The sequence below is a fragment of the Megascapheus bottae genome, chromosome 5 (genome assembly GCF_031878675.1).
Source record: "Megascapheus bottae isolate mThoBot1 chromosome 5, mThoBot2.hap1, whole genome shotgun sequence".
Lineage (NCBI taxonomy): Eukaryota > Metazoa > Chordata > Mammalia > Rodentia > Geomyidae > Megascapheus > Megascapheus bottae.
In genome coordinates, this window is record NC_143513.1 from 22,984,715 (window position 1) to 22,993,706 (window position 8,992).

Genomic DNA, 8,992 nt, shown 5'->3' on the forward strand with positions numbered 1-8,992 from the left:
AAAATGATTTTCTCTTTTACCCTCAGCTTTTGTATCCACTGACAATTGCCCCTAACTAAGGGCCTTGGTGGTCCACTCCTTTGTGGGGAATCCATCCTTTGTGGAACTCAGTGCCTGCTCGGAGTGCTATCCTAAAACTTCCACTGAAGCCCGGAACCTTCTCCCAGCTTGGGCCCTCCAGCGCTGCTGTGACAGGGACCTACATCTGACCAGCATCTCTTCATTGAAAAAATCCGTTTCTGGGAGAATTCGTTGAATTCTGAACGAATAACTTAAAATACAAACAAGGAAATACACAAGACCAGTCTTAGAACCTCTCCCCACTCTACATACCTGAGGTGCTCACGAGGCCCAAACGGGAAAGCGATTTCTTCTATGCATACAAGTCAAGCCAGGCTGTGGAAAGCTTAAGGCCATTTAGAGGGCAAGAATTACAAAATAAAAGTAGTAGCAGTGACAATAATAACAATAGTGATTATTTTAAAAATCATCCAACACTTTCACTCAGTAACCAAGACAGTTCTTTAAAGGTGGGGAAAAAGATCTCTTGCTCCTTAGAAAGAAAAGTAACAAAGTTTGACTCCAGAAAGAACACACGGGTGGTGAGGGAAAGAGGAAGGAACGGATACCCCAGACAATGTGGGGGCGGGGAATACGCTTTTTGGTAGCTTGTAAAAAAAAAAAAAGAAAGAAAGAAAGAAAGAAAGAAAGAAAAAGACTTTGGAGCCAGTTTGAAATTAGCTGCTAGGGACAGGCATTGTAATAATGCCGAGAGGACAGAGGCTTGTGAGCCGATTTTGCACACCTCCAAAAGGCAGTGATGAATTTTTTGCATCAGTGCTAAAAAGAAAAAATCAAGGCACCAAGCAAACAAAAGTCAAAAACAACGATAAAAGAAAAAAAATCAAAAGCGTCTTTCAATTACCGAGTCCCACAGCCCAGGCGGAACTCGCTGGGCGCCTTAAGCTCTCTCTTTCTTTCTGCGGAATTCCATTTGCATCCCCAGTGCCTGGGTGTCTCCCTCTCCCAGTGTGTGTGTCTCTCTGTTTTCACACTCTCCTCCCCATTCGAGCGCGGCCCACACCTGGCGCATCACTGTCGAGCCATTAGCTGCGGGTCTCCTTTCATCTTCGCGGTGGCAGACGTTTCTATTTATCCACTTGCGCTCGCCGAGTGGCGTCACCAGCGGTACTGTAATGACGATTGCAGCGGGAGGATGACAGCTTAGAAAGAAAAGGGCAATGGGGCTTCCTCTCAGAGGCGGTGCGGCACGGAGGAGCGATCGCATCACAAGGTGACCCTAGTTCCCCCTCGCCACCTCCGCGGTCGCCCGTGGACGTCGCGCTCCAGCTGCTTCACGCCCTCCCAGTCGTCCGGCCTCTCTGGCTCCCATTCGATCGCACAACTATTGGGCCGGCCGGCTGGGGTCTTCGGAAGCCCGGGGCTAGGAGCTCCCTTGAGGGCTTTCCCCTCTCTCCCCTCCGGACAGACAGACCCGGGATGGAGAGCCGCAAGGACGTGGTGATGTTTCTGGATGGGGGTCAACTTGGTACTCTGGTTGGCAAGAGGGTCTCCAATTTGTCCGAAGCCGTGGGGAGTCCGCGGCCCGAGCCGCCTGAGAAGATGATGCCCCATGGTTGCCTGAGCCCACGAACTGGCCCTCCGGCTCTCCGGGAGCGCGGCGGGGGAGGCTCGGAGGAAAAGGCGGCCGACGGACTAGCAGGCAGCGCGACGGGGCTGGGCGCCGAGTCACGGGCTACTGGCGCGGCCATGCTTGGTCCTGGACCCCCGGTCCCCTCCGCCGACAACCTCTCTGGCCAGGGTCAACCCAGTAGCTCAGATACGGAGTCGGATTTCTATGAAGAAATTGAGGTGAGCTGCACCCCGGACTGCACCACTGGGAACGCCGACTACCAACACAGCAAAGGTAGCCACCGCGCCCCTCCACTCCCCGGGCCTCCCTCTGCGCCCAACCTTCACCTCAGCTCAGGCCAGGAGGAAGACACTCCTTTCCCCCCGGGCAGGATGGGGGGGGAACCAACCCCAATAACTTTTTTTTTTTTAAATCTGTGAACTGGCAGGGGTCTCCCACCGTGTTCTGGCATTGGTGGGTCTGAGGGTGACAGCTGTGCCTTGTGGGGGAGGGGGACAAATCTCTTGGGCTTGGGGGATTCAAAGTGCACCCCAACCCCCCAGTGTTTTGTGGGAATGCTTCAACTGAGCGGGGAAGACACCTTCCCCAGGGCGAAGTAAGATCAAACGAAGTGTGGTGGGGTGCGAGGCGCATGAGGTGCGGAAGCCAGGAGTCTATAAAGGACTGTAAAAGCCCCCGGACTCTGGCTGCCCGGTTGCTGCAGCTCTCCGGCCAGTTTGCACGTCGGTCAGAGGTCCAAATTACCTTGTCACTTCCCGGGCTTGTAGGCGCCAGGTCGGAAATGGTCCCAATGGTCTAATTGCTTTTGGTCTCCGGTTGCATTTGAAAAGGCCAGGATCGGGTCCTCCCCCTCCTCCTGGCCTTCCCAGTCCCATTTCTTCACCCCGAGGAAAAGGAGCTGCGGGGGGCGGGAGCCCCACCCTTCTCTGGGGGTAGGTTCTAAGAGGCGGGGGAGCTGAACTGGAGAGCCTCTTCCCACTCAGACCTGATGGGAATGGGCTGGATTGCCCAGAGGGTACAGTTTTCCCCTTCCTATCCTGGTTACCCCAATCACGCCACCTAAGAGGGGTGGGAAAATGGGAGGGAGAGCTCATCGGCAGACACCCCTCCACAAAGCCCAGGGGATGGCTAGGAAGAACTTGGAGGGCAGGAGGATAACCCGAGTGGAGTATCCAACATTTTATACTCATCTTCACTACTCATCCACTCCCTACCATAACATGTCCTCAGAACAGCGGGTCTTCCACCGAGCTGTCCGCCCCTCCAACACACGTGTGCGCACGCACACGTGCATACACGCACACTCTCTCTCTTTCACACACGCATAGACACACACACACCTGGGCTCCCATTCAGGAACATAGCAGAGCAAGGAAACTACATGTCCAGCGCCCTACAATGCACGAAGGCACAGACTGCACTAAGGTGTATCTCAACTAATTTGCCTGTCAGACAATGTGCATAGGCATACCCTCGCCTACCTCTGCTGGCTGATGGTGGGCAGAGAGCACAGAGAAAATGCACTTTGCCGGCGACCTCGGGCCGGCAAGGGAGGCATTTGGGAGCCTCTACCCAGCATGCCCTAGACTGAGATCTTCTGAAGGGCAACTAGAACCTAGCACCTCAAACCTTCTAATTTCCAGTCCCCAATGATAAGCGCCTGTCGCTCCCCCACCCCCAGTTGCATGGCCCCTGCAGAGAGACTGAGGCTGCTGAGGGGTTTGTCCTTTCTCATCTTGTCCCCCACGCCCCCCATCCTTGGGCCTACAACTTCACTTCAGCAGCGTTTGTGTGTCTGTTGTGTGTCTGTGTGCATGTGCTCGTGTGCTCTGGGCTCCCTGCGCAGGGCCGGGCTCAGAGGCACCAGGCAGCAGTCCCAACAGCGGCAGCGAGACTCCCAAGAGCAACGGCAGCACCGGCGGCGGCGGCGGCGGGAACAGTTCGCAAGGCAGCCTGGCCTGCAGCGCCAGTGACCAGATGCGCCGGTACCGCACGGCCTTCACCCGGGAGCAGATTGCCCGGCTGGAGAAGGAATTCTACCGGGAGAACTACGTCTCAAGGCCACGGAGGTGCGAGCTAGCGGCTGCCCTGAATCTGCCGGAAACCACCATCAAGGTAGGAGCCGGCAGGACAAACGAGGCGGGTGTGTGCCTATGTGACCGCAAGTGAATGCCCACTTGGCCACTCCTTAAAGTGGGTGCAGGAAATTGGGGCCTGGAGTTCCCCTCACCCGATGCTTTCTTCATAGTCCCCAAGGCCAGGAGGTCGAGTTTGTCCCTCTTCTAGGCAAAGGACAACAGGGATCGAGTGCCTTTGCAAGTGACAATGAGGTGTCCCCACGGCAGGGGGTGTATTTCTGGGGGCCAGAGTCGTCCACCCCCTCACACCCTGCGATGGTGAAGTCTACTAGTCTCCCAGAACACTCACGCAGGGTCTGGTGCCCTGGGGATCTTGGCCACGTGGGTTGAGGAAAAAGAGGGGTAAGCAGTGGAGTGACACTGGGAAATTTGCAGGGCTGGGATTCCGGCTCCAGGCGGTGTCTTGTCTCCCAGGGTTGGACAGCGTTTCTAGGCTGCAACCATTGGTCCCAGCCCAGCCAGACTGAGTAGTCTGCTGTCTCTTCCCTCCAGGTGTGGTTCCAGAACCGGCGCATGAAGGACAAGAGGCAGCGACTGGCCATGACGTGGCCGCACCCAGCGGACCCCGCCTTCTACACGTACATGATGAGCCACGCGGCAGCCGCGGGAGGCCTGCCCTACCCCTTCCCATCGCACCTGCCCCTGCCCTACTACTCGCCCGTGGGCCTGGGCGCCGCATCTGCAGCCTCGGCCGCGGCCTCGCCCTTCAGCGGCCCGCTGCGTCCCCTCGACACGTTCCGAGTGCTCTCTCAGCCCTACCCGCGCCCCGAACTGCTGTGCGCCTTCCGCCATCCTCCGCTATACCCGGGCCCCGCGCACGGACTGGGAGCCTCGGCGGGCGGCCCCTGCTCCTGCCTCGCCTGTCACAGCGGCCCGGCCAATGGGCTGGCTCCCCGGGCCGCCGCTGCTGCTGCCGCCGCCGCCGCCGCCGCCGCCTCGGACTTCACTTGTGCCTCCACCTCCCGCTCGGACTCCTTCCTCACCTTTGCGCCCTCGGTGCTCAGCAAGGCCTCCTCCGTCGCATTGGACCAGAGGGAGGAGGTGCCTCTCACCAGATAAGGGGCCGACCCGCGGGCTGCTGGCTCCAGGACACCCGGAGAGGGGGCCTCTTAGAACTCAGCCAGATCCTCTTGTACCCCCCCCCCCCAGATGCAGAGAGGTCCTAAAAGACCAATGGGACTCAGCCTTCAGGATCGGGAGACCCAGGAAGCAAGCCGCTGTGGCTATAGCACCTTTGGGGGAGCAGGAGGGAGGATGCGAAGGCAGAGGTTGAGAGAGCTTCATTTACGGGGTGGCCTCTTTGCCATCATTCACCCGAACCCACCACCTCTGACTGGGTTGAGGCCACGGCTCTATAGCTAAATAAAACTCAACGGCAACCCCTATGCAGCCCCTTTGCCAACACCCCCACCTCATCCTCCTTCCTCACCTGCGCCCCCCCCCTCAAGGCCAAACACTGGAAAGGGAAATTGCTGTCTCTGAACAAAATGCTGTGTATGCAGAGCAGATAGAGATTAATCTTCACCAGCTTTTCAAAGGCATGGCAGGGGGCTTGCTGATGACAATACACTAGCCATTTTTAAGGGAGAGAGTGAGAGATGATTTACTGCCAGGGAGACTCTTGCCTCTTGGCAAGGAACACGAGGGCCCTCTGATCTTCCTAGAGCCTCAGTTACACAGCATCTTCTAGCTTTGACATCTACCAGCATCTGACTGGTCACTCCCAGCTTCGTGTCACCTTTCAACTTGCAACTCCAGGCCTAGCGCATTCTGTTCGGAAGTTGGCAGGGAAGATGCAGATACCCCAGGAGGCCCCTTGGCAGCTTCTATGAGGCCAAACCTCTTTTCTCTGGGTCCCGTACACACTCTGATTAGCGAGTGATGTGTGTAAGGAGGGTTTCTGAATACAGAATGTATGTATAATAATGATCAAGCCCAGCCCAGCCCAGAGCCTGAGCTTGTTTAACAAGGCGCCCAGGGAAGAGCTTAGAGAATGGGGGCTTTAACGGCTTTCTCTCATTTTCCTAACAAATTGCCACAGGGGCTTAACTTTCAGTTATCAGTGGGTGCCTTCTGACCTTTGGGACACCCTGTCTCTGTCCTTCACTAGGGGTTGTTTGGGAATCTCTCACAAAACCTCACAGTCACACTCATTCTTGCAGCCAGTTTTTGAGGAAGGGAAGAACTTTTGCCACCCCAGCTGTGAGGGAGTGGCTCTTCCGGTAAGGAATGAATTTGGTTTGGTTAGAAGTTTTCCTTCGAAGCCCAAAGAATTTGCTGTTATGATTTGTTAACCATATTGCAATAAAAGCTGGACATGATTCTCACCTTAGCATTTAAATATTAATGTTCATTAAATTTTTTGGCAGCAAGCAGAATATTGACTTTCTGAATTACTAGCTTACCCAGCATGGACTTTGCTAGGGAAAGAACAAAAGCACGGAATAGCAGGTTGCAAAGAGCTATAGGCAGGAACTGAAGGTCTGCTTCCTGTTGCCCCAAGGTGTGCATTTTCTTAATTCTGAGCATGCTAGGGGCCCTCTACAGGAAAATTGGCCCATCCTGAAGTACTGGTCCCTCCTGGGGCTCATTCTTTTGAGGGGTGAGAACGTCTTCAGTTGCTCCAATCCTTTGAGAAAAGGAGTCCCTGCTGTGCGGTCTCTAAGAGAGCAGTCTTAACCTCAATCCCAAACTAGCAAGGCAGGCGGGGTAGAGGAGCTGGGACACCAAGGGAGCCCTAGTTTTGCTAATAAGCTGAGCTGGTTTTGCTTTGAGGGCTGGGAGGTAGCCCAAATGGGGCGTTGACAGTAGTCTCTTCAAAGAGAACAAGGTATTCTAGAATGTTAGAAAAAGGCGACCAGACCGACTGGCTGCTCTCAGCAACAATTAACCCCCTCCATCCCCGAAAACAAACGTGTGGCTGCATCCAGTAGTCGCAGCCCAAGCAAGGGGACAGATGGATGCCTTCTGGGAGGGTAGGAGGCTTTAAGTTTCCTCGATACTGGGGTCCTCTGCTGGTGTCTCAGGGAGCAGGTGGGGACACCTCAACTGCCTCTCTATCCCCTGAGGTTTCAGAGCCAGCTCTGCCGACCCCCATGCCCCCTGCCCTACCAAAATGAACCCCGAAGCCGAGGACTCCTGGACTGATGCTCCCGCCCTGGCCCCGCCCCCAGACTGGCGCAGCTGCCTCTGCAGCCGGAAGCTCCCAAGTGCCAAATCCCGGCAAATTTTGCTGTTGCTCCGCATCGGGCAGAGATTGCTTGCGACAGGTAAATGGGCTACGGGTTGCCTTAATGCCAGGCGTATTTTCAGTTAATAGGGAGGGAAAATGAGGTGTCTGCAACGATATTGGAAAGTACAAGATCGATGATCCGGCCTCGTGTCCAATCAGCAGCCTTTAATTGACTGTATTTTCTGGGTAATTGAGCCTCTCTTCCTCCAAATTGAAGTGGAAGATATAACAATACATCTTGCCAGGAGGAATTACTCATTACTTCATAATGAAATTTCCCTTTTGCCAAGGTTTGCGGTTTGTGCTAGGTATTGCGTCTTACAGTATTCTACTCCTCCCCAAAAAGAAAAAAAAATTAGCTTGCACCGGGCAACCGCAGCTGGTCTGATCTGATCCCTCCCCATTTTATGGGGGGAGAATAGGGATGGCCCGGAAGAAGGCACTTCCCACACGCAGTCTCAATTTCTATCTGTAATATGCGGAGGCGAAGATGAGGCAAAAGGGCTGATAAAGTATTGTTTTCGTTTTGTCAATTTTCTCAGTACATCCTCTTAGGCCTTGTCCCGACGGCCCCATTTTGCAGGTGGAAAAACAGAGGTTCTGGGTCTCGTGCAGCTGTGAGCGTCAGTCTCGTGTTTCCTCCTCTGTCCTCTCACTTTCCTGGGTGAGAACCTCTATTTGGAGGTCACTCTCAGCGACATCTCTATCCACGACATTCCCTACAATTCTTCAATTCTACCCGACAGGGAGGGCCTGGGGAAGAGATCCCCTTCCCAATTCCGGTTCGCCTCTGAACCGCCCTGAAAGACTAGCCACCCAGCAGCCTGAAATGAGCCTCTGCCTGGGCGTCGCTGGCTTGTTAGCTTGTGATTGATTGCCTTATTAAAGCGTGTTCTTGTAAGTGTGACCAAACTGATTGCATTGCATATGTTTGGGATAATGCTCATTTTAAACAACAGGATAAAGCGGATGAGCTCGGCAGAGCCTCGAAGACAAAATGATTTCAGCCAGCAGCTCCCTAACTCTGGCATTAAATTGTCCAGTTACATAGCAAATCACTTGGTTCTTCCATCCTTGTCCCTCTCCCCCACCCCACCCCCCAGTTTGATCACTTGGAATGCCCCAGCAATGGTTTCTCTAGTAACTATATTAGCTCCACCTTCCTAGGCTCCAAACAAGATAGGAAACTCCCCAGACATTGAGCCCTCTTCCCCACTGTAGGTAGAGGAAGAGGAGATTCAGGATGCTTCTAGAGGGACACAGTTCCAGTGAGTCAACCCAAATGGGGGCCTGGGTCTCCATAGTAAGTATCCTGTCCTCTCACCCTCAACCGTTTCATGAAAGTTTAAAAGATTCTTTTGTTCCCCAGGCTTCTGCTTGTTTGCTTCCATTATTCTCCAAAGAGGAAACACCCGCTGCCATATGTCTGTCGGGGAGCAAGGGTGTCACAGTGGACATTTGCCGAAGACATCAGATGAATGGCATCCTCCAAGTGGAAAGAGGTGTGCCTGCTTTCATATTTCCATCATGCAACCAAACCGAAGATGGGTACAGGGAGAAGTGGGGGGGGAGGTTGTGGGATGGGGGAGGGAAGGGCAAAAATATTCTAATTAACATCTCTTTTCCAAACCAATACTTGCAGTGAGATTCTCTTTCTGTGCTGTTCCCTAACAAAGAAATGTTCATCCTGTCTCCGCCCACACCTGTCAACTTGCACCGCAGCCAAACTGCTGGAAGATTGAACTTCCTAAGGGACACTTTTGAAACATGCTGGAATTCTGATTTGTTCAAGATGATGATCGTCATCAGGACAAATCAGAAACGTTGCCATTCTCCAGGGTGTCATTTCCAAGTGCGAATGCATAGATTTATTTGCAGGACCCAGCTGAAACAGGTCTGGCTAAATAACTAACCATATTTGCCAATTTCTTCTATCACTCAGGTCCTTCCAAGTTCTGACAGAGGTAG

General features: G+C 54.0%; 1 protein-coding gene across 1 annotated transcript; it reads left to right on the forward strand.

The window, feature by feature from the left end:
- Nucleotides 1-1,500: 1,500 nt before the first annotated feature.
- Nucleotides 1,501-4,851, forward strand: Evx1 (even-skipped homeobox 1). The gene is made up of 3 exons (XM_090332315.1): nt 1,501-1,927; nt 3,501-3,769; nt 4,285-4,851. Exons 1-3 carry the CDS (start codon nt 1,501-1,503, stop codon nt 4,849-4,851), a joined length of 1,263 nt encoding a protein of 420 aa, XP_090188441.1.
- Nucleotides 4,852-8,992: the final 4,141 nt, after the last annotated feature.

Bases quoted from the DNA above. Each gene is read 5' to 3' on its own strand.
- Evx1 (XM_090332315.1), top strand. From the start codon at position 1,501: ATGGAGAGCCGCAAGGACGTGGTGATGTTTCTGGATGGGGGTCAACTT. The intron at 1,928-3,500 runs GTAGCCACCGCG...CTCCCTGCGCAG, and splicing joins CGACTACCAACACAGCAAAG to GGCCGGGCTCAGAGGCACCA. The intron at 3,770-4,284 runs GTAGGAGCCGGC...TCTTCCCTCCAG, and splicing joins TGCCGGAAACCACCATCAAG to GTGTGGTTCCAGAACCGGCG.